The sequence below is a fragment of the Rhinatrema bivittatum genome, chromosome 16 (genome assembly GCF_901001135.1).
Source record: "Rhinatrema bivittatum chromosome 16, aRhiBiv1.1, whole genome shotgun sequence".
In the NCBI taxonomy this organism is placed as follows: Eukaryota; Metazoa; Chordata; class Amphibia; order Gymnophiona; family Rhinatrematidae; genus Rhinatrema; species Rhinatrema bivittatum.
The window spans coordinates 15,815,876-15,841,404 of NC_042630.1; the positions used below are offsets into that span (position 1 = coordinate 15,815,876).

At 42.8% G+C, this 25,529-nt stretch overlaps 1 protein-coding gene across 1 annotated transcript; it reads left to right on the plus strand.

Moving 5' to 3' along the window:
* The first annotated feature begins 5,567 nt into the window (after positions 1-5,567).
* LOC115077422 (extracellular calcium-sensing receptor-like) lies at positions 5,568-20,723 on the plus strand. The gene is made up of 6 exons (XM_029579711.1): positions 5,568-5,773; positions 8,392-8,683; positions 12,545-13,381; positions 17,664-17,891; positions 18,978-19,101; positions 19,795-20,723. Exons 1-6 carry the CDS (start codon positions 5,568-5,570, stop codon positions 20,721-20,723), a joined length of 2,616 nt encoding a protein of 871 aa, XP_029435571.1.
* The last annotated feature ends 4,806 nt before the right edge of the window (positions 20,724-25,529 follow it).

A 25,529-nucleotide genomic window follows, 5' to 3' on the forward strand; every position in this document is an offset into this window, starting at 1 on the left:
ATGTATTAAACAGATTTCTGTTTTATTCAGCCAAAATAAAGATTTAAACCCCCCCACCCTCCTGACCCCCCCAAGACTTACCAAAACTCCCTGGTGGTCCAGCGGTGGGGTCCGGGAAGTCACTCAGACCCTCGGTGCTAGTTTCATCATGGCGCCGATAGCCTTTGTCACAGGGGCTACCGGTGCCATTGGTCAGCCCCTGTCACATGGCCATCGGCGCCATCTTGTGCTCCTACCATGTGACAGGGGATGACCAATGGCACCGGTAGCCCCTGTGACATAGTATGGGCAAAGGCTATCGGCGCCATTTGAGTCCTGGCGTCGGACGGCAGGTCGCTCCGGGACCTCGTTGGACTCACAGGGACTTTTGGCCAGCTTGGGGGGGGGCCTCCTGACCCCCACAAGACTTGCCAAAAGTCCAGCAGGGGTCCGGGAGCGACCTCCTTGCACGCTGGCCATCCGATCCCAATACTCAAAATGGCGCCGATCGCCTTTGCCCTCACTATGACGGCGATCGGCGCCATTTTGAGACTCAAAATCGCCGTCCCGCCAATACTCAAAATGGCGCCGATCGCCGTCATAGTGAGGGCAAAGGTGATCGGCGCCATTTTGAGACTCAAAATCGCCGTCCCACCAATACTCAAAATGGCGCCGATCGCCATCATAGTGAGGGCAAAGGCGATCGGCGCCATTTTGAGTATTGGGATCGGACGGCCAGCGTGCAAGGAGGTCGCTCCCGGACTCCCGCTGGACTTTTGGCAAGTCTTGTGGGGGTCAGGAGGCCCCCCCAAGCTGGCCAAAAGTCCCTGTGGGTCCAACGGGGGTCCCGGAGCGACCTGCCGTCCGACGCCAGGACTCAAAATGGCGCCGATAGCCTTTGCCCATACTATGTCACAGGGGCTACCGGTGCCATTGGTCAGCCCCTGTCACATGGTAGGAGCACAAGATGGCGCCGATGGCCATGTGACAGGGGCTGACCAATGGCACCGGTAGCCCCTGTGACAAAGGCTATCGGCGCCATGATGAAACTAGCACCGAGGGTCTGAGTGAGTTCCCGGACCCCACCGCTGGACCACCAGGGAGTTTTGGTAAGTCTTGGGGGGGTCAGGAGGGTGGGGGGTTGTAGTTAATTTAGTAGTAACGTATTTACAGATTGACAACTTATTGAATTCTCCATACTTCCGCATGAAACGGAATTGACCCCCCCACGAATACGTATCACGTACGCAACGAAATCTTTTTGCCTGCACATCCCTAGGAGAGATACTAGTGGCTAGGGTGCACGAACAGAGCACCGGAGACATAAAATCGCAGTGGGGATGCGGCACAGGAAAATGGCCACCCCAGAGAATATTGTGAGCCCGAGCAGAACCCTATAAGCAACCATTTCCTCCTCCACCTCAATACGCCACAGCCACGTTGCCCCTGCAGAATCATCTCTCCTGACGCAGACCATAGCTAAAGCACTGGCAACAGAGACTCTTACCCCACCACAGCATGCTCTCGCCCAGCCCTATTTAGCCAGATGAGTAGTTATCCGGCTGAGTGGCAGACACTGATCCCAGGCAGATATTCGGCTGCTACCACTTAGCGGGATAAATTGAAACATATTCAGCTAAGTGGAACTGAATATCTGCCTCGGTATTATCATCATTAAGAAGTTTCCAACTTCCCCTATGCACATTAGAGACTTCACTTTGGACCTTTCTGCCCTTCAATTTCATAATTAATTTAAATCAGCTATGAATAATTATTCTCTTCTTCCTCTGATGGGATCTGGAAGAAATGACGCACAATTACAGGATAATTCTCCCCGGCGGGAGATCTCTCCCTGTCAGAGGGTGGGGAGGAACGAGTATAAATGCAGGCAGGATCCTGGGGCAGCCACCACTGCGGTGATACGTCAGGACCTGGGGAGTCACCGGTTAGGGTCAGACAGTCTGAACTCCACAAGGATATTAGAAAGGTCTGCTGATTTCAGGTATTACTGCAAGATTTCCTATTTAGTTCTGGTTCAAGCATTCTTCTGCTTTTCCGGTATACCCGTTAACAAAAAAAAAAATCTTATACCTTCATTTTCAGCGCCGTGGATCTGCATATAATGGGGGTTAAAAATTACAAATAGGACGATGGCACCTTACTGACTCCTGTCCAGGAAAGCTCATGTCTCAATAATTCAGGGAGTCTATTAGGTGATCCCAGTCTCTTTTGCTGCTATAGACTGACACGGCCACTGTCCCTCTGGAAGCTTTTGGGGGGGAGGGGGGTTAAGTTGCAGTACCTCTCTCCTCTGCTGTGTGCCACGATGTAGATAACTTCACTGACATGAGAATTTTACCGGTGTTGCCAATGCAATTATACGGAATGATTACAATAAAATGGTAGGAAAAGTAGGGGAAAAAATTACAAGATGGCAGTAAGTGAGGTTACAAAAAGTACCGCACCAGGGACAGGTCTCAGGCTATGGTGCCGGTCAGTATTGTCTCCGGCCAGGAGGCAAGATCTCACATATTGTGCAGCTCTAGCTGCTGTTTCTCTTCTTTCCCCCAGGATTGTAAGGAGATTTTTTTTTTTTTACATCATTCTTTTTGTGGGAAATCTTTAATGATCTCTGTCAGCTTTGGGAAATCTGTGTCCCTGATATCTGTATCTGGCTTCTTGGAGTTTCCAGTTTAGTTTCTGTCTGCATTTTTCTATTTCTAATCTGTGAATCACTTATCCTGTACTTGGTGAGGACCTGCCTGCTCCTTTGTCTCTGTGACTGAGGTGAGGCATTCTGCCAGCGAGCATGTTCTGTGAAGGGATGTGTGTGGTGGTCCAGCCGGTTCTGTTTTCCAATTTGTTCCTCCCTGTAGGAGGTGTATCGGTGTTCTAGGGCACACTGAATTCCAGATGTTAGTGCTGGTGCTGGGTTGGTCTGGCAGGGTTGCCACTTAAGTGCTGGGAGAGTTTTTGTTCCAAGCTTTTGCTGGTGCCGGGGGTCGGCAGGCACATCCTGCTCCTCTCCTTGTTAGCGCCCGGAGCCAGCTGTACTCTGCCTCTCCTCTCTGCAAGTTGCACGTGATAATGCCAGACTGAGCAAAATGAAGCTCACTGGTTAAGTCGTTGTAAGAAAACAAGTCCTTACATTCATTGGGGTAGATTTTAAAAGGGTTACGCGCATAAGTTATGCGCGTAACCCTTTCAAAACCCCCCTGCGCGCACCGAGCCTATTTTGCATAGGCTCGGCGGCGCGCGCAAGCCCCGGGACATGCGCAAGTCCCAGGGCTTTGCTAGGGGGGCGTGTCGGGGGGCATGTCGGGGGGCAGTGCGACATTTGGGGCATTCTGGGGGGCATGTCGGGGCATGGTGCCGGCCTGGGGCGTTTCGGGGGCGTGGCATAACTTTCACGATAAAGGTAGGGGGGTTGTAGATAGGGCTGGGGGGGTAGGTTAGGGAGGGGAAGATGGGGGGAGGCCGAAGGAAAGTTTCCTCCGATTTCGGAGCGGCCTCGGAGGGAACGGGCAGCGCGTGCATGGCTCGGCGTGCAAGGTGCACAAATGTGCACCCCCTTGCGCGCGCCGACCCCGGATTTTATAAGATACGCGCGGCTACGCGCGTATCTTATAAAATCCGGCATACTTTTGTTTGCACCTGGTGTGCGAACAAAAGTATGCGCGGGCGTACATTTATAAAATCTACCCCTTTGTTTTTTAGTATTTTCATTGGCATCAATATTCAAAAGCATTTAGCTGGATAACTCACAGGTTATTTGGATAAATGGCAAATTTTTGAACATTGGGTCGCTTGTCCAGCCAGATTTTAGGCAGATAAGTCATTATCCAGCTAAAATCTGACCAGATAAAAAAAAAAAAGTAAATCCTGGGGCATACTAGGACACGTTTAAGTTATCTGGCTAACTTGGATGATTTTTTATTTGTATGTGGCTAAGTTAGGGTTGTCTCAGAGCAGGTCTAAAGTTATCTGGCCTTCTTTCACCCGATAACGTAAGAGTTAACCAGTCATAATCAAAAGAACACAGCCGGTTAAGTGGCACCGTATTAAAAAAAAAAAAAATGCGGGCTGTGGGTCTGCAGCCTGATAACAACTCTCCAGCATCTCATGACTGGGCCTGCCAGGCTGAGAATTGCCAACCCCATCCCTAAACCTCTCCGAAGTGTCAGTGATCATGTCCTACAAGGACAAAACAAGTCAAAGCCATAACCTTGGAGGCTACATCACAAAATGTCAGGTGAGGTTGTGAACCTCTCGCTAGGATTCAATTCGGTTTCCATCTCTGGGGCATTAGGACTGCAGTTTCTCATCCACAGACAGAAAAACTGTTCTTCTTATAACCCGCTAAAATTTGTGGATGTTATAAATTAGGGGGCACATTCTTAACCCAGTTCTCAGGACACACCCGGCCAGTCAGAATTTTTTTTTTTTGTTTAACTGCTGCTTCACTTAACCTGCTTATATTATTTTGAATGCAGCCAGCTAAGACTAAAATTTATCCAACCACATCAGGCCGGGTAACTTTCAACCTAAAAGTAGCTGAATATCTTTCATTGGGGATATTCAGAGGGACATTTACCTGCTAAATAACCGGGACAGCTTATTCAGGTAACTGTAGCTGAATAACTCGTTCGTTCGCTGGCTTACTGAATATTTGGCACTGTAAAGTTAGTAAAATTTGGAAACCATTTCTGGAATGGAATAAGAAGATGGCAGTTTTTGTTCTGGTTAATTAAGAATGGCTGCTCTGAATAAAACCTTTCTGAATTAATATACTTTATATGAGGAATTAATATTTTAATTCATTTTAATTATTTTAATTTTATTAATTAATGTGACTTTTCCTTGTGGATGGTGAGAAACAATATTATTGTTGGGTTTTTGAAAAATTCTATTGTTTTTATTTTATTTTTTGTTTTCCTTTGGTTATAGAGGTTGTTGTTTAAACATATCTGGTCGACATAGTTTTTTATTTTGATTTGATATGTATGTTTATTGGTTACTTGCTTACAATTTTTAGATAGGTGGTTACAAATATCTTAAATAAAAATATATTATCATATTTTGATGCCTTGATTAAATATTTTGCTGAAATATATTATCAATTGATTATTCATAAAAATTCTTTCACAAGAAAAAAAAAAGAAACAAAAAGAGACCAAGAGATGTTTTCTATATTGGCGGGTTAGATCTTGATTTTAAATTCCATGAAATTATTATTTTGTATCTTCTTTATTTTTTTTTTATATTCTAGCCATGAAAGAAAAAAAAAGAGAGAGCCACAACACAGTTTCCTCAAGATATATATATATATTTTTTTTTTGGGAGGGGGGGGGGGTCAAAGAGAAGGCGAGTTTGGTGAAACTTAAGTTTTCATTGGCTTTGCCCAGGAATAGTCCTTAAATACAACATATGATGTAGTGACCTGTTTCCACAGACCGGAACTTGCACATTATTAGGAAGACTGTAAAAATATTTTTCTATGTGCCATTTAACCCTTGTAATTGTCTCGGGTGTTTCCACTGGTTACTAATATTTCCCACATTCTGTCCCACGTGCCAGACAGCGTCATGATGCTTGTTGAGTTGATGCTTCTGCTGGCGATGCCCCCTCCTCTCTGCTTTGCTCTCTCCCTGTCCCCGGGCTGTACCCTCCAGAGCCAGAAAGAGGTGGGCTTTGCACAGGACGGGGACATCCTGATTGGAGGAATAATTCCAGTGCACATCGACTGGCTGCAATCAGATAATCAGATTATTGGACAGCCCGATCTCTGCGATACGTAAGATGCCTGCTTTTTGTGCTCGCCTTTTGTCTCCTGCACTGTTCTAAATGTCTCCTGGCTGTGTAAGAATGATCTCTATAGGCGCAGTCTTTTGTGTGTCTCTGATCTGAGATTCTCCTTGGATACTGACAGTGTGTGTGTGTCTGTATGTGTGTATGTCTCTGCTCTGTAACTCCCTGGTGGCAAATGTGTGTGTTTGTGTGTGTATGCATGTGCTCTGTGATGCTTCATGGATTCTCGTTGTGTCTATGTGTGTCCCAGCTCCTTGACTCCTTGAGGTTATCACCTTCTTTATTGTATCTCTGTTCTATGACTCCCAGATCAAACCTGCCTCAGTTTGCTGGCTATAAACCACAACGCTTGATCTAGTCTATTTCTTTTCTGTGTAAAACAAGTTTATGCCTTTGCATTTTTTGCTTTCATTGCCTCATCAGATCCTCACCTGGTCTTCATTTAATGGTTAAATCCAAATATGTACAGAGCAAGTTAAGCCTCGGATTTCAACTTCCAGGAAAAAATATATCAACCGAAGCCACCAACCACTATTAAGGGAAAAGGTATCAGATATAATAGTCCTCAAAAAATATAATCTACAGACTTTTCCAGGATGGGTTTCAATCAGCATCATATAGCTGAGGACAACGTTTTCACGACATTTATTTATTCCCACCTACTATATTTTTTACTAACTTTGTTATTTCTCATTCTCATTCACTTAAAAACTTTTTTCTTTTTTTTGTATATGTAAGACAAATCATCCCGCTCTCTTTACCTCAAAAGCCTTCCCAATGCTCAGTGTAGGGAAGGGTTAAACGCTGAGCATTTGGGAAGGCTTTTGAGGTAAAAAGAGTGGGTTTTTTTTGTTTAAAAAGATAAGTAGCTTTGAATTATCTTACATATACAAAAAAAAAGAATTTTTTGTTAAAGAGAATGAGAAATAATAAAGTTAGTTAGTAAAATACATGGGTAGGTGAAAATAAGTAAATGACGTGAAAACATTGTGCTCAGCTATATGATGCTGGTTGAAGCCCATTGTGGGCCAAGCGCCTGTAGATTATATTTTTTGAGCACTGTTATATCTGATACCTATTCCCTTCACTTAAAGATGCCAAAAGCAGTTAAGCACAGCTTGACCTTCAGAAATCAGTCAAAGATCTGCTACTACTAAAGTATTAATTTTGTAGCGGGGCCCATCGCTTTGGTGCTGTATCCTAGACTAAGGGGTGCTTTAGGTCTTGGGTTCAAGTCCAGATGGGGAGAAAGATTTCTCTTCCGGAGCCCCCCTGGTGCTGTTAATCACTTATCTCAGTGACCGCTTCACACTGTAGGTCCATGATCTTTGGGAGGCTCCAGATGCTGAAAAATAGAAGCAGGGAAGCCAAAATTAAAACAACAGGGGAGAAACCAAGAGTCGCAAAAGGGTCCATCCATCCCCTAGTAAGTCCACACAAAGGTAAAACTCAATAAAAATACTGGAGTCCATAGTTGGGGTTCAACTAAAAGATAGTCTTTACTGTAACTTAAAGAAAATGATCCAAGCCAAGATCACATAAATAAGAGCAATAGAAAAGAAATGGTTTCTCTGTGCATCCATCTCTTCTTCCCTTCCCTTCCACCTCTTGCACCTTCATCCTGAGAAACATATCCTCACCAGGGAGGGTGAGAAAACTGGAGTGCTAACTCCATCCTCCACTGAAACCCAGTGGGAGACATAGTCACCAAGTCCTGAAAAAGCTAAAAAAGGGATTCCAAACTCCCCAAAACTTCCCTGTAACCCTAATTTTCAATAACTGATTCTCTTCCTTTTTCATCCTTCAAAAATCTCTGGAAAACCTCTTCACCCTTGCTGTTGCACAAGTTCAGGCAAAAATATATTTTTCTGATCCCAATTTTCAGAGAGACATGGGTGGGGGGAACCCTTCTCTTCTGACAAGGTTCCATACAAATCTCCAAAAAGTCAAACCTCCTCCATTAGAGACTCTGGATGAATCTCAAAAACTGGCTCTGCAAAATTCTTCCTTCTTTCACCAACACAAGATTCACTTAAAATCAAAGGTTGATCTTTAGCTGCTCTCCTGACTCTCTCCTCAGCTCCTTCCCTTCTTGTGTCCCTCCTTCCTTTCTCAGGTCTCTTCTGCCCTCCTCGGGTCTCTCCTCTGACCACTGAGCATACTCCCAGGGGTTATAAACCCTAAAAGCTACCCAAAAGGTAGCGTTAAAGCAATGGAAGGAATTCCAAAACCAACAGCTCCCTCTGCTCCTAGCCAGAACAATACTTTGTGGAAAAATATTACGGACAGGCAAGGATCCCTGCCACAATTAGTTTTCTAATGCTACTAGACATATACTGTACGTTAGGGTCAACAGTAGGTGACTGAGTTGCATCACACTGCCCTAGCCAGGGACTGGAACTCCAACTTCCTTAAGGGAATTGATAAGACAAAGCTCTCAATGCAATTTGTTAGAAGATAAAGAGAACAAAGTCTACAAAACTAGGCAGATATAATCTGGAAGTCATAAAACAAAAACACAAAGACTTGAGGTAACCAAAGGTAATTATTACCCTTACATCATTGGAAATACCATCTAAATGTGGAATTCTATTTGTTCCTCAGATTAGACACTAAGGCATATAGCTGGGTGCAAGCCATGATGTTCTCCATTAGTGAAATAAACCAAAACCAAACTCTACTCCCCAACATCAGCCTGGGCTTCCAGATCTTTGACACCTGCTACTCAATCACTAGAGCTCTGAGGGGCACTGCATGGATGCTGACAGGGCAGGAGAAGCCCATCTTGAACTATCGGTGCCAAAGCCAGACTTCATTGGCGGCCATCATTGGAGAATCCAGTTCCACTTCTTCTATTTCCATGGCAAGGTTCTTAGGACTTTACAAGTACACTCAGGTAAAACATGGTAACCTTATTTGAAATTTGCCACAGGGTTAGTGGTGTGGTAATAATGGTGGTTGTGAAGCCCAAGACTCCTACAAGCACTCATAGACCAATGAACAAACAAAAAAAAAAATTGGCGCAAAGCAAAGAATATCAAGCAGCATTGTCTGGATGATCAAAAAGGCTCCTCACCCAGTACAAATGTTGCTAGCAATAATTTATCCGTTTGACAGTTGCTTGGTATTGATTGATTGTAAATACCACTACCCTTATCATAAGGCTTGGGAGTAACTGCACGGAGAAATATGGGGGTATCCTGCATGGAGCGGCAGATACTACCCTAAGAACCTTGCTGGGCAGACTGGATGGGCCATCTGGTCATTGCTATCTTACTATATTATTTTGTTAATTTTGAGAAGAATTGTGCTAAATGGAGGGAATAAGAACATAAAAACCATAAGAAAAGACTTGCCATTCTGGGTTAGACCAAAGTTCCATGAAGTCCAGTATCCGGTATCCAACAGTAGCCAAGCCAGGTCACAAGTACCTGGCAGGATCCCAAGTAGTAGATAGATTCCAAGCTGCTTATCCCAAGAATAAGCAGTGGATTTCTGCAACTCTTACCATAATAATGGTTAATGGACCTTTCCTCCAGGAACTTTAAAATGCTGCTGAACTAATAGCTTTTACCATATCCTTTGACAACGAATTCCAGAGCTGAATTATACGATGATAAAAAAATATTTTCCCTTTTTAGATTTAAATGTATTACCTAGTAACTTAATTGTGTCCTCTGATCTTTGTACTGTTTGAAAGAGCAAACAACTGAGTAACGTTTACTTGTTCCATTCCATTTTTAATGTTATAGACCTCTAACATATCTCCCCTCAGCCATCTCTTCTCCAAGCTGAAGAATCCTAATCTCTTTAGCCTTTCTTTACAGAGGAATTATTCTATCCCCTTTATCAACTTGTTCACCCTTTTCTATACCTTTTCTAATGCTGCCATATCTTTTTTGAGATGTAGTGGCTAGAACTGCACACGATACTCAAGATGAGGTCACACCATGGAGCAATACAGAGGCATTATGATATTCTCTGGTTTATTCTCTATTCCTTTGCTAATAATATCTAGTATTTTATTTCCTTTCTTGGCTGCTGCTGCACACTGAGCAGAAGTTTCTATGTGTTATCAGCGATGACACCTAGTTCCTCTTCCTGAGTGGTGACTCCTAATATGGAACCTTGCATTGTGTGGTCATTATTTGGGTTACTCTTCCCTAAGTACATCACTTGTCCACAATAATTTTACTTTTCCATTTGCATGCCCAGTCTTCCAGTTCTTCAGTGTTCTCTTGCAATTTCTCACAATCCTCTTGTGATTTAACAACTTTGAATAGTTTTGTGTCATTGGCAAACCTGATCACCTCATTTGTTATTCCCATTTCCAGGTCATTTATAAATATATTAAAAAGCATCGGTCCCAGAACAGATCCCTGGAGCACTCCACAATTCAACTTTCTCCATTGGGAGAATTTACTATTTAGCCCTACTCTCTATTTTCTTTCTTTTAACCAGTTGGTAATCCTCAATAGGACACAGCCCATTTCCTATGACTTTTTAATTTCCTAAGAAGTGCCTCATAAGAAACTTTCTCAAATATTTTCTGTAAATCCTGGTACATTATATCAACTGGCTCACCTTTATCACAGGTTTACTTACGCCTTCAAAAAAATGTAGCAAATTTGTAAGGCAAGACTTCCCTTGGCTAAATCCATGTTGACTTTGTCCCATTAAACTATGCTTATCTATATGTTCAGCAATTTTATTCTTTATGATAATTTCTACCATTTTGCCTGACACAGACATCAGACTCACGGGTCTGTAGTTTCCTGGATCACCCCTTGATCCTTTTTTAAAAACTGGCACTGCATTGGCAACCTTCTAGTCTTCAGGTACCTTAGACAATGTTACTGATAGTTTACAAATTTCCAATTGCAGGTCTGCAATTTCATTTCTCAGTTCTTTCATCATGCTGGGATGTATACCACCTGGTCCAGGTGACTTGCTACTCTTTAGTTTGTTAATTTAGCCTGGTACATCTTCCAGGTTCACTGAGATTTGTTTCAGTTCCTCTGAATCGTCACCTTTGAATATCTTTTTTAGCATGAGCATATCTCTTACATATTCTTCAGTGAATACCAAAGAAAAGAATTCATTTAGTCTCTCTGCTATGGCTTTGTCATCCCTAAGTGCTCCTTTTACCCCCTGATCATCTAATGGTCCAACTGACTCCCTCACAGGCTTTTTACCTCGAATATACCTGTACATTGTTTTATTATCAGTTTTTGCTTCCACAACGCACTTCTTTTCAATTCTCTCTTTGCCTTTCTTTTCAATGCTTTGCAACTGATTTGCCAGTGCTTATTCTGTTTCCTGTTTTCTTCATTCAGATCCATTTTCCATTTCTTGAAAGATGCTCTTTTAGATATTATAGCCTCTCTCATCTCACGTTTTAACCATGCCAGTAGTCAGTTAGCCTTCCTTCCACCTTTCTAATGTGTGGAATACATTTGGTCTGGGCTTCCAAGATGATATTTTTAAACAATGTCCATGCCTGTCCTAAACTCTTAACTTTTGCAGTTGGTTTTTTAAAGTTTTTTCTAACTATTTTCTTCATTTTATCATAGTCACCTTTTTGAAAGTTAAATGCTATCACAGTAGATTTCTTTAGTGTGCGCCTTCCAGTTATTAAGTCAAATTTGATAATGTTGTAATCACTGTTGCCAAGTGGCTCCAGCACAAAATCCTGTGTTCCACTAAGGACTAGGTCTAAAATAGTTTCCTCTCTTGTTGGTTCTTGTACCAGCTGCTCTATGAAGCAGTCATTTATTTCATCTAGGATCTTTACCTCTCTAGAATGTCCTGATGTAACATTCACCAAGCCAATACTGGGGTAATTGAAATCACCCATTATTACTGTGCTGTTGATTTTGTTAGCTTCTCTAATTTCTTTTAGCGTTTCATTGTTAGTTCATTCTGGCCAGGTGCATGGTAATACACCCCCACTTCTATTTTATTCCCCTTTTTACTGGAATACATAAAATAAAACTTACTTGAGAACAAAACCCACTACATTAGCTCTACAACATAAGACAACCCTTTCAAAATGATCAAACTCCTTTTATTTTCTGTCTTGGATCCTCTCTTGATTCTTTACCTCTAAGTTAATATAAAAATGGTACAAAATACACTTATGTAATGGATGATGATTGAGCAGATGGTGAAGTTTAACATCTAGACTTTGGTTTACCAGGTCTTCTTGCACAGGGAGAGTCATGTTTATTTGAAGGAATTATTAGTGAATTATTGTCCTTCCCATACCTTGCACTCTGCCAGTCAACAGTGATCAACTTTTCCATCAGCAAAGGCAGCACGTTTATGAGAAAACAGCCACCTTGCTTTTCACTCACGCTGTGCCAGCTCTTAGGAATAGCCTTTCCATTGAGCTATGTCATGTCTGTTTATGTCTTTTTGCAAACTTTTAAAGGCCCATTTTGTAAGGAAGCTTTTACACTTGAATAGACTGTTATTTTCTCATTGTTTTACTACTGCTTCATTTTCATCATTGTACTTCTGTTTCATTTTTATTTGTCTGCTGTTACTGATTCCTTGTTTGTATTGTTTTGTTTTTATTGTTCTGATTTTACATATTGTAATCCATCTAGAACAGATGTGCTGGCAATTGGGCAGAATACAAATTGCTGTAAACAAATGATGTTAATCTCAATAATACTGGAATATTGGAAAATTCTCCATGTATTTTAGGAGATCTGACTTTTCTTCCCCTTCAATGAATATTCTACTTTTTCAGTTAAGTTATTTCTCAACGAGTCCAGTGCTGAGTGACAAGTTCCAGTTTCCATCCTTTTTTCGGATGCTTCCCAGTGATGATGTCCAAGCTCTGGGACTGGCCCAGATGGTGGCCCAATTTGGCTGGGCATGGGTGGGGCTACTATCCAGTGCAGGAGACTATGGGACTCTTGGATCTCAGATATTGAAGGTGGAGCTCTTAAAGCTGGGAATCTGCATTGCCTTTCATAAAACATTCCCTACAGTCTTTACGGCCTTGGATCTCAAGCTCATCTTGGAGGTGGTCAAGAAATCATCTGCCAAAATCATACTGGTTTATTCTTTAGATAATTATTTCATGCCTGTGGTAGAGGAGCTATCCAGAGCAAACATTACTGGCAAGGTTTGGATCACCTCTGATGGTTGGTCAAGCACCTTCCACCTCTTAAAGAAACAATACACTGATATTATGAGTGGCACCCTTGGATTTGCAGTTCATGAAGGCAAGATGCCAGGATTTAAAGAGTTCCTCCTCAAACTTCATCCTTCCACATCTCCACATGACATATTTATCAAACTATTATGGAAGGAGATCTTCAGGTGTCAATGGCCTGATCTTGAGAGCAGCTTTACCACGATGGATGTCAGCACACCCATGATCATGTGCACAGGTGCTGAGAAGCTGAAAGAGTTTAATGGTCAAATTCCACCTGAATTTGACATGACAACCAGCTACAATGTCTACAATGCAGTTTACTCTGTGGCCCATGGTCTTCATGACATGCTGTCCTGTGTCCCAGGGGAAGGGCCCTTCATCAATCACACGTGCGCGGACATAAGGAATTTCAAACCTTGGCAGGTAAGAAACAGCAGTAAGTGTAATGTTTGTATGGGGAGGACACTTTACATCTGCAGAAAAACCCTATTTTATTCATGCCAATTGGCTGTTTGAAAAATGCCCTTTCCTACTATGGCTAAATGTCTGTGTCCTCATCCACAATGTGAATACTTTTATCCTCAATAAGAGGAGGCATACTGGATAGGGATATGATTTTGTTTCAAATAATTATAAGAAATGTCAATGACAGCCTCTTTCATTTCATTTTTAAAAACAAAAAGAGAAAACAACAACATTTTGTTACATTTGTTTTGTTTTTGCTTTGCAATAATCAGCTTAGTGCACACTGTTAACATGTAATTTTAAAAATTCCTAATACATCCCCAGCAAAAGCTTTTGAGATCCAACCCTCACCCCCACAAAATCTCTTTATCCCTTTCCTCAATGTTCTTCCAGAGCAATAAGACCTTTAGGATCAAGCTTGTTTCATATGTAGAAATAAAAACAACTGAAAGATGCTACTGAATAGTTGCCTTGTTCACTCTCTTACCCAGCAAGCAACACAGAAGAGTAAACTAAAAGAGACAGGAAGTAGAAAACAGTGAGATATAACAATCAGCCACAAGGTGGCATAAATCTGTGTTAGCATCTGTAACATCTCCCTTTTCCTTGTTCAGCGCGGGGTCGATTTTAAGACCTGCGTGCGTGCGTCCATGGGAGCGCGGTTCCCGGCGCGTGCACATGGACGCGCCAATTTTATAACATGCGTGTGTCACCGCGCCCATGTTATAAAATACGATGTCCGCGTGCACATGTGCGCCTGATTTTAATATCCATGCGCGCTTGGGGGAATTTTCAAATTATGAGCAGCGACGTGAACGGCCTTTTTTCCAGCTGCCTCCCAGTCCGCTCCAATTAGGAGGTTTTGAGAGTTGCTCGCTGAGAGTGTAGCTAGGGTTTTTTTGTGCATGTGGTTGCTGTTCACGATGTGGCATCGGCAGGCTGTTATCTCTCCTGGCCATCATACTTTGCCCCAAACCTCTAACAGGTGTGGCTTCTTGCTCAGGATGCCCATCAATGTTTTTCCCTACAGACCTTCTACTCTCTATGGTTGGTTATGTGCTTGCATAGGAGGAAATGCTTGGCTCTTCAGCTGAGCCAGGTGTGTGCTGTCCAGAGCAGCCTTGTGAAGCAGGCTGCTCTGCCACTCCCAGAACAACACGATTACAGAGATAGAGTTCCCTCAATACCCACCCGACAGAAGAATGGTGTGACCTTTTGCATGCTGGTACCCAGCCTCCAGTGGCTTGTTTGATATTTCAGTAATGGTTTCATGCAGATTGGCTTAAGAATATTTATCTCAGGCAAATCCCTAAGAGACATGTCATAGCTTGACTTAAAGGCATATGTAGCAGCCTTTCCGATATATCTCATTTCACATAGGGCTCAAGTAGTTGGCTGGCTACTGGCAATGATGTCTTCAGTCTTCTTCAGGTGATGTGCTGGACCACTGTTCATGCTTTCTGTTACTGTGTCGCTTCAATGCAGTGTAGCTATCCACTGGTCTTTGTCATCCCTTTTTGCTTTCTTGCACAGATTTTCCTTATCTTCAGAGCTGATTCAGCTTTGCCATTAATTTGTGGGTACCATTGTAATGCAGTGACATGCTCAAACTTTCAATCAGCAGCAAACCATTTAAATTGCATGCATGTTACCTGAGGTCCATTATGTGAAATCATTCAATTTGGTGACTATAACATGCAAACTGTATCTTGCAAGTCTTGATCATGGCTTCTGCAGACATATCTGGTAGCACTTCAGTTTCCCAGAAGCCTGGATAGTTTTCAGCTCTCAAGAGGAGCTCTTTCCCTGCACAGTTCAATAAGACCATGTTGAGAATCTGTCAAGGCCATATTGTTATGTCATGCAACATCATAGTTTCCTTCTTCTGCTTCTGCCCATATTCTTTACAGTTAGGACAACTGCAGACAAAGTCTTTGATCTCACTTTGCATGTTAGGCCAATATAAGGTATCACGTGCCAGCTACACTGGGCTAACATGGCCTAATATGCTTCCTCACCGATGTGGCTAGAATGAATATATATACGGTAACCTGCATTATCTTCTCCCCCATAGAACTGGCAAGATCTCTCAAGGAGATAGGCCTTGGGTGTACCTGTTGCGATCCCCCCTGCTGCTGCGCTACAGGAGGTCTCTTACCTTCCTCCAGAGGCCGCTCTGAAGCCTGGGCCTCGCCTGTGTTCCATCCGGGACTTGCTCCAGGGCCTGAGAGGCCTAGCTGTGCCTGTGGCTTGCTTGCCAGCGTTTGGACTTCCTGTTTGGCGATGCCCTTTCCTAGGGGCTGGCCCGCAGCTCTCCACCTGACTTATAGGACCAGCGGTGGGCAGTCCTGGCAAGCTCCTCCCAGGGAGTTGCCTTCTACCTCCAGTACTTAAGGACTTTCTGTTCACTTGCAAAGGGCCTGCGGATCGGGCTCTACAGTCGTCTGTAACCTTGCCGATCCAGGTCCCCCGGTTTCGCCTATGCCTTGATGGGTTCCTGTCCTGTGTCTCTGCCTAGATGTTTGTTCCTGTGCCTGCCAGCTGTAAGGACTTCGGATGTGAGTATCCCAGCATCGGAGTTCCTGTTCGCCTGGAGTTTCCCTGCACCCTCCTTCTCAGCGTGGTCCGCGACCAGCCTTCCTGGGCTGTGTAGGGCGCGTCTGGGACAGGGTGGTCCGCGACTCAGTCCCACGGGTGGGCTGAGTAGGGCGCCCTGATGGACAGTGCCATGTTTCCGTCCAGCCTTGTCTACAGTGTCTGCTTCAGCCCTTGCCCGGATGTCTTCCTGTCTCTGCCTTGACCTACGTCCTCGTCTGGTTCCTGAGCCTTCTGTCCTGTTGGGCCCTGGAGTGGCCAACAGGAGGGATTCGTCCCACGGGCTCTTGAGCTTCTGCCAGCTGAGGGGGCTTTGGATGTGAGTATCCCAGCATCGGAGTTCCTGCTCGCCTGGATCTTTCCTGTGTCTCGCTTCAGCCCTTGTCCTGATGTCTCCGTCTTGCTTCAGCCTGCTTCTGCCCCGTCTGATGTCTTCTGTTTAAGGACTCTGTCTGCCCTCGCCTCTGACCGGCCTGCTGCCCATTGCCGTTCCCTGCGGCAGGTCCGAAAGGGCCGGGAACAGTCGGAGGACCGTTCATTAGTCAACTTCCCCGTGTTGGCTACCATGGGCATGCAGGTCCGGCTGAGGGTCGGACTCCCTGCTTCTGTTTCTGCCTGCCTGGCTCACCATGCCTGCTCAGCTCAGCTCCCACGGTGTGGCTTGGGGCTCCTCCTTGAGTCCTGCCGTGGCCCAAGGGCTCACCACCACCCGCTTACGACGACCGCGCCCGCGCGCGCTCATAACAGTACCTTCCTCACCAGTTCCTCTGTACCCCATGCTCTTGTGTGACTCCAAATTAAAAACACGGGATTCACTTCAACCATCTCATTTATTCTCTTGCACATGTGAGCGTTCATGTAAAACCTGTGATCAATGCTCCGAAATTTATGAGCTATCGCTCACGCGCTCGTCTTAGAGAGAACTGTGGTGCACTGTTGCCTTTCAGTCTGCCAATCCTGCACAGTGCAAATTAGTGTACATTTTTACACATTGCATACTACTGAAAATAGTGCACATTAAAAACAAAATTAGAAAACAAAACAATATATGTTAAAAAGAAAATGAAAGAAATTAGAAATGAAACAAAACAAAACATTGTCCCATACACACCCCAAATGCCCAGGAATATGTTTAGTTTAGAGGAAGACAAGTACAGGTACAGATGGCATTGTCGAATCTATGTATTTTGCCAGCAAAATTCTACCCACAGAAAAAGCAGCTGGAAGGGACCACTCATACTTTGTACCTGCCGTATGTTTGAAAAGGGAAAGTACAACCATACTTTTAATTTTCAGCATTGATGAAAAGCCCAGAGGAGAAAAGTAAGCATGGCCTTTGTCCCAAGGTGGACTCTACATGTAATAAACCAATAAAACATTATTGTTTAGTCATTATACCTTCATAGCCCTCATATTGGGATCTCCACGACAAAACTGAGACATATTGGTGGGACGGCTGACTGAGGAAGCTTTCCTTGCTGTCATCCTCTATAAATAAAGAAAGGATTATGGTTTCCTGAACTTCTGGCTCAGGGTCTTTCTAGTGAATTAATTTTACCATGCTGAAATGAGTAAAATGAGAAACTGCTCCTTTGCTTGCCTACACCATCAAATGACTATGATACCAAATGTTTTTTATCCACAGCTACTACACTACATGAAAAAGGTGCATTTTGTGAACAAGATAGGAGAAGAGATGTACTTTGACAACAATGGCGACCCTCCTGCTGTCTATGACATCGTTAACTGGCAACCAAATTCCGATGGCAGCATCCAAGCTGTGAAGGTGGGAAGCTTTGACTCTAGAGCACCCAAAGGTCAAGAGTTGTCCATCAACATGAGCGCTATCCGATGGAATACCCAATACACAGAGGTACAAACCCAATGTACACAAAGCAAGAACTAGAATAGTCTAAGAACCCGTTGTGAAGTCGACAGATATGAATTCAAACGCTATTGTGTCTTGAACAAGCCATGCAGCCTCCCCTCACTGCTTTCTTCAAACTCTGCTTACCCATCATCTCATCATTGTGTCAACTGATATTTTTTGTCAGTCAGACACCCGTAAAACCTAAACAGGTTTCCCTATGCCTTCTCTTCATGTGATGGTGTTAAATGAGACTTCTTACTTCCCTCTGCTTAACCGCGCTCTCTCTCGCCACCATTTCCTTTTGTCTGTAGCATGTACAAGCCCTCCTGCAGATTCTTTTGCTTTGCAAAACACTACAGCAAACACAGACTTTAACCCTAATTTTCAAATAGACTTATGCAGATGAGTCTATTTTGAAAATTGGCGGGTGCGTGCGGAACCAGAACTGACATGCATCTGCTCCTGAGGTATAAATTTGAGCATGTAGATTTACCTGCATGCTTTCCAAAATCAAAGTATGCGCAGGATGGTGTCCCTGCTCCAAGTCCAAATCCCAGAATGCAACCTTCTAGGGGGCAATAAACTACCCACTAAATCACCTCTTGACATACTTTTACACATACAACCCCTGGGAATTTTCAATAGCCTGTTTATATGCATAAAACAAGGTTTCTTGAGTGTCCTTACGGTGCTGAGGAGGACAATTTTCAAAATGGCTTATGAAGATAAAAAGCATTTTGCCATGTTAATTGGCCATCTGAAAATTATCCACCCTCAATGAGGCTAAAATTCCACATACTGATCCAGAACACCTATGCTTTTAGCCATAATGAGAGAAGGTGTTCTGAAGGTGTTCTGAGGGTGAACTTAGGCTGGAGGAGGGAAAGGATGAGTGTAGGTGACATTATCAAATCTTCATGTTTACTTTTCCTACAGAAAAAGCAGGTGCCAGTAGCTTGCAGCTGTTTTTCCTTCCTTCCCAGAAGTCTTCAATTATCATCTTATCAATTAGACATTTGTTTTCATGCTCTTTTCAGTATAGATTAGACTTAGAAAAGATGTCCTCTTTCTTTCTCCATCCACTTTCAGGTACCGCGCTCCATATGCAGCGAAAGCTGTGGCCCCGGGTACAGGAAGGCGGCTCAGCAGGGGCAGCCCCTCTGCTGCTTTGACTGCATCCCATGTGCAGAGGGGGAGATTTCTAACGTAGTAGGTATACAGTGCAGGATTATTGTATTTGTTGAATTCCATGTAACTAAAAATAGGACAATTTGATATCCAAATAATTACTGCCATTATGGCCTCACTAATAGATCCATGATCTGTTGATGTTGGAATGACCCACTAAATTCAAACAATAATAGAGAGACACTGACTATCAGAGATTCTTGTTCCGTTCAAGAGAAGAAAGTAAATAAAAGATTTAGTCAGATCTAAGATGAACACATGACGCCCTTAACATTACCCGAGTAGGGTCATGAATTCTTTGAGCATCAATAGTTATTTAATCATTGTGACTAATATCATGCTTGTCAGAGAAGGCAAAAAAGGTGAATTTACAGCACCAAGCAAAACATTCTCCAGTAATATTCTTAACTGCTGTAGAAATGCTAAGAAAGAATTCGATGATCATCAAGTACCAATTCCTCTTTCATTGCTAGTAGAAGATCCTTAGCTTCTATAGCTAAGATAATTACTACCAGTTTATGACTTCACCCATTCAATGACTGATGTTTTCACTGCAATAGGTAATTTGTAAATAAGTTCAAGCTCAACTATAAATGATAGGAACTTCCATGGTCAGTTTAGAAATATGTCTTGTTGCTTCTCTAGAAAGAACTTCTCATCCGGGTAGGGAGCATTTATCTTGCCATGCATCCTGAATATCTGATTTTTTGATTTCTAGATTCAACCATCTGTTGGCAGTGTGCAAGTGATCAGTGGCCCAATGAGAGAAGAAGTGAATGTGTCCCAAAGAGAATAGAATACCTCTCCTATCAAGAAGTCATGGGAATCATTTTGGCTCTTGTTGCCATTTCCTGCTCTATCATCACAACTGCCATATTGTGTGTTTTCATCAAGTACCGAGATACTCCCATCGCCAAAGCCAATAACCGAGAACTCTCCTTCTTACTCCTAGGGGCGCTGATTTTGAGTTTTCTTTGTTCTCTGCTGTTCATTGGAGATCCTCAGCAAATAACCTGCTTGCTTTGTCAACCTGCCTTCGGCACCATATTTGTCTTTTGTGTCTCTTGTGTGTTGGCCAAGACCATTATGGTAGTCATTGCCTTCAATGCCACCAAACCCAACAGTAACTTGAGAGGGTGGGTGGGACCCCGGGTTCCCATTGTTACAGTTACTGCCTGTACATTTATACAGGTCCTCATCTGTGCCACCTGGCTGCTGCTCTGCCCTCCCTTCCCAGAGAGGAACATGAAACTGAAGACTGGCATTATCATATGGCAATGCAATGAATGCTCAGATGTTGCGTTCTGGTGCATGCTGGGATACATGGGGCTCTTGGCATGTGTCAGCTTCCTGGTGGCCTTCCTTGCACGCAAGTTACCTGACAGCTTCAATGAAGCCAAATGGATCACGTTTAGCATGCTCGTGTTCCTGAGCGTCTGGCTGTCCTTCATCCCAGGCTATCTGAGCACTCAGGGGAAAAACACAGTCGCTGTGGAAGTCTTTGGGATTATCTCTTCTAGTGCAGGGATTCTTGTTTGTATTTTCTTACCCAAGTGTTACATCATATTGTTGAGACCGGACATGAACACCAGGGAACAGCTTTTAGGGAAAGGGACAGGGAAGAAAAAGAAGATAAAGGCCATCTAGTAATCTGTTATATTCCTTCATTCAGAGCACTCTAGAAATAAGAAACCTGTGCACTGTCCTAGATTCAAATGCTCAATAATGAAAACAAAAGGACAGGAATTCAAACAACAACAAAACAAAAATGCAAAAAATAATGCAAACTAAGCAGTACTTATGGGGTGTTAGCAAGCCAGGAAAGTGTACGACCTCCCTCAATGGAGGTACCCCATTTCTATAAATCATTCACCCACAGGCACTAAACAGAAAAACTATTTTTCAAAATAGTTCAGTTTATTCATTTAACTATAGTGTTATTCTGGGTCGATAATAGTCATCAGTAATGTTTTTTAAATGCAACAAAAAATCATTTTGAAAAGTCATGTTTATGTTTAAAAATGTGGGTGAATGATTGAGAGGACCAGGGTGCCTCTGTTGAGGGAAGCCTTACACTTTCCTGGCTTGCTGTCGCCAAATAAGTAGTGCTTAGTTTGCATTACGTTTTGCATTTTTGCACCTATAAGTTATTTTACTTTCTGTCCTTTTTTTTTTTCATTGTTGAATACTCCTTCATTCTACATCAAATGGTCACTTTCTGCAGTACAATTGTCCTGTACCTGAAGAAAACTGGAGGATTCTGTAGGTTCCGATATATTAGCTTGGATCACTCAAAGAGACATAGTACAGGGGCCTTAGAGACCCGACAGATCTCTTTTTTTCTTATGCGACTCACTCAAGATTATTATTGTTGCTAAATGATGTTGAGTTTCATCTGGTGTTTCAATTTATGCAATATCTGCATTAACCTGGTCTTTCAGCAATTCATTTTCATTTTTGGGAGTTTTTGGGGAGATTTTTCCCCATGAATTTCGGTTCGTAGATTGCTTGATTCATTTAATTTGTTCTAAAGCATAATGGGGATAGACGTAAAGATCCAAACATTTATACCCTAGAGGAAAGGCGGGATAGTGGAGATATGAAAGAGATATTCTTTTATCTCAAAGGTTTCCATGCACAGGAGGTGAGCCTTTTTCAATGGAAAAGAGGCTTTATAATGAGGGGCCATGAGATGAGGTTGAAAGGCGGTAGAATCAGGAAATATTTCTTTACACTAATGCATACATTGCTGAGAGGAAACCCTCGAAGGCAGAGGAATGAGGATGCACATCAACATGGAGATTAAAATCTCCTAATATTAGAATGTTATTCAGTTCTTGCCTAATGTTCAATAATGTATCTATGACTGGCGCATAGCTATTATTCACTTGGCCTGGTGGACAATAAAAATGACAAATGCCCCAATCTTTGTTGTTGAGAAAATGTACCTGATAAGTTGAATCAATATCTAAAGGACATTTTAGTCCTAAAGTGTTATTTTTTTTTATTTTGTTTTACAAAGAATCAAAAGTCTACCTCCTTAAGGCGTGCACGACAGGGCACACAAAGAGGTTAGCTCCTTTGCCGTGCTCCTTCATGCGCATGCCATTTGTTTTGAATTAATGCAAAAATGCAATGAATGAGGCTATTTTCAGTTTGTAAGAATGATACAAACTAGGTGTACATCACTTAAGTGCAATTTCAGCCTATCAGGATCACTGGAGGGGTCATCCAGTATCACATACATCACTGATATCAAAATTTTTTAAAGGATTATTTCATTTGAAACCAACAAATTAAAAACCAGTGCCACAATGGGATATCAAAGTTGTTTTATGTCTTTTAATGCAATCACTTTTCATAACCACACAAATAGCAAATTTGAAATGGCTTACATGGAAAGTTATATTTTCACTAGTATTCACTTCCACTAGAAGAGTAAGTGAGCTTCAATCTCATGTTACTTTCACACCATATATGCAATTTTTTCCGAATAAAGTTTTGCTACTCACACATCCAAACTGTCTACCAAAGGTAGTATTTCACTTCTATATCAATCAATCTATAGTTTTGCCAATTTTGTTTTTACCCAAGACCACATTCCAGTCTACAGGAATGAAAGCATTCTACATAGTTTAGATTATAGAATAATATTAATATTTTATTTGCAAAAAAACAAAAGATATAAGAAAAACATCCAGACTATACATCTTGCATGATACTAATAGAATAGAACAATCAGTTAACAAATAAACCATATCATTGTGTAACACAACGTATTTCATCTGTTAGTCCCAGGCAGCAATGCAATGTCCTCAAAAGTAACCACACATCAAATTCGTGCTAAGGCAGAATCAAGAGCAGACATGAATGGAGTATCAGCACAGGAAATATGTTCAGCCACAACACAGTCGTCTCGTTGTTCTTTTACGAGACATTATCTTTTAAATGAAAATCTGTTGGAATCAGAAACTTTCGGTAAAGTAATGCTCAAGACTTTATTTAAGTAGCGACTTCATCTTCCCGAATCTGACAAGATACAAAAAGAAAACAGAAAAGTTATTTTTTGTATCCATACAGCTGGGGAGTCACCAGTCGTGTGGCTTTTCCATATGGCTTGTCCATGGAGAAGGTAGAAATGTTTACCCGTAAGAGAGGTCCTCCATGGACAGCAGTACTACGAACAGCAACCCCTCCTACCTCCCGGAAACTGAAGATCAGTTATGAAAGGGCCGAAGGGAGGTCCTGCTGGCAACACTGCAGCTGCCAAATTACACTGCCAGGTACTATGTTGTCGCCCTCTATAACTGGGAGAGCACAATCAATATCGGGGCTTAATCCTGACTCAACCCTGCAAATTCTTGCATGGATTCTTTGATGGTCGAAAGGATTACCTTCAGGGCTGAAGGCGTTTTGATGGTCTAGCAGCAAGGAGACACTTGGCACAAGGTATATTGTTCTAAAATTAAAAGACTTTACCAAAACACTTTTAATAAAATAGTTGCAAGTGGCACAGTCTTTAAAACATTTGGAATCCACAAGCAATTACTGAGATATTTATTTATTTATTTAATTCTTTTTATAAACCGACCTTCATGACAGGGGTCATATCAAATCGGTTTACATGAAACAAGATATATCAAAGGGGTTACTGATCCTTGCTGAAACACCCTTCTGGAACCCCCTTAGTCCCTTAGATGGATGCTGTACGCCACAACTCCCAAGGACCCTTGTTGGTATCTGAACATCCAAATGCTTGAATCTTTTGCCTGCACTCTTCTCTCCGCATCTCCTCTGGCCTCCTCTGGACTCTTGGAGCACTGGATCACAGCACCGGAAGGGCAACCTTTTCCTTCTCTCCATGCTGCTTGTTACCTTTGGGCGGGACCCTGACACTGACTCACTTCTCGTTAATCTTGTGAATATCTTTCTTCAGACACAGAACTCAGAACGAGCCCTCAGGAACAGATGCTTTTAATGAATTGTCAGAAGCACCACCATAGGGAACGTTGGACCTCTCTATTCACTCTATGGAAAAACTGAGGATAGAAAGCAGGTTTTTACCCTTCTCCAAGCTCCAGACTCCTTTTGAAAGATGAGAGGCTGGACTTCTCTGACTCTCCACTCCAAATCTGTCTCAAGAGACAAAGAGACGGGCTTCCTTTCCATCCTCTTACTCTTAGGCCTCACTTTCTCACCAGAGTCTTCTCGGGCTTCTCTGCCCAAATCCCAGGACTGAACCTCTCTGGCCACTCCTAGAGGGGAGTGCCATACAGAATGGTACAGTCCATTCACTACTCCCCTACCCACAATATGTCCTGCTTTACATTTCTATTTTCAAATTAGTGCAGAGGCTACAAGTAGAAAGCACTCATGGAATTTGACATATTTTAAAAATTGCACATTTACTAGCATTTTAGAATGCATGTTGGGAGGAAATTTTCAAACAAATCTACCTGAGTTAAAACAGATTAACACAGCTAGAAGGGGCTGTCGTAAAAATGCCCTATCCCCGCAATGCAGTTACAAGTACTGGACAGAAAGGGGCAGGTCCAGGGCCACGGTTTGGGTGGGAATGGGAAAGTACACATGTGGATTTTATTTTAAAAGCCCCAGGTATGCCTTACCATGAGTGCTTTCCACTTGCTGCAAACCAATCCACATTTACAAATTCAATTGCAAGGTCACGTGCCATCTCCCCATCCGATCTCAAAATCGCAAGCTACATTTTTTAGTGAGGACAAGTAAAACATTTTTTTGCTTGAGTTTCATGGTCTGGGCCCCTCTATAATCTTGTACTTCAAATCTAATCTCTGGCTCTCATCAATCACTCTGTGCATGTGACCCTGGGAAGGTCACTTTATCTCTCTGTCTCTCACTTTATATAATGGTCATTGGCTACTTAAAAATAATTTAAATAATGCAATAATGCCATTCCTTCCACCCTCTCCTCACTGGGAGCTTTGATGCCACCTAGACAATAGAAATTACAGCTAGTTCACCCACCCCATACATGGCTGTCCTTCTGAATTTTCAGCTTTGTTAGGATACAGCCTGATGCACAAATCCTAATTGCTAATATGCTAATAGTATTGTCATTATCACTGAGAGGTTTGCACATTCCCAACCCTCACCGAGCCTCAGCTTTGCATTTTTCTGCCCTTCATTTTCATAATCAACTGAAATCAGCAATAATGACTCTCCTCCTCCTCCGATGGGATCTAGAAGAAATGACAGACAATTACAGGATAATTATTTCTGGAGAGAGATCTCTCCCTGTCAGAGGGCGGGGAGGAAAAGTATAAATGTGGGCAGGATCCGGGGGCAATCACCACTGCGGTGATACGTCCGGTCCTGGGGAGTTACCAGGAGGGTCGGACAGTCTGAACTCTACAAGGATACGGCCAAGCAATACTGATTTCAGGTACTAGAACAACATCTCCCATTTGCTTC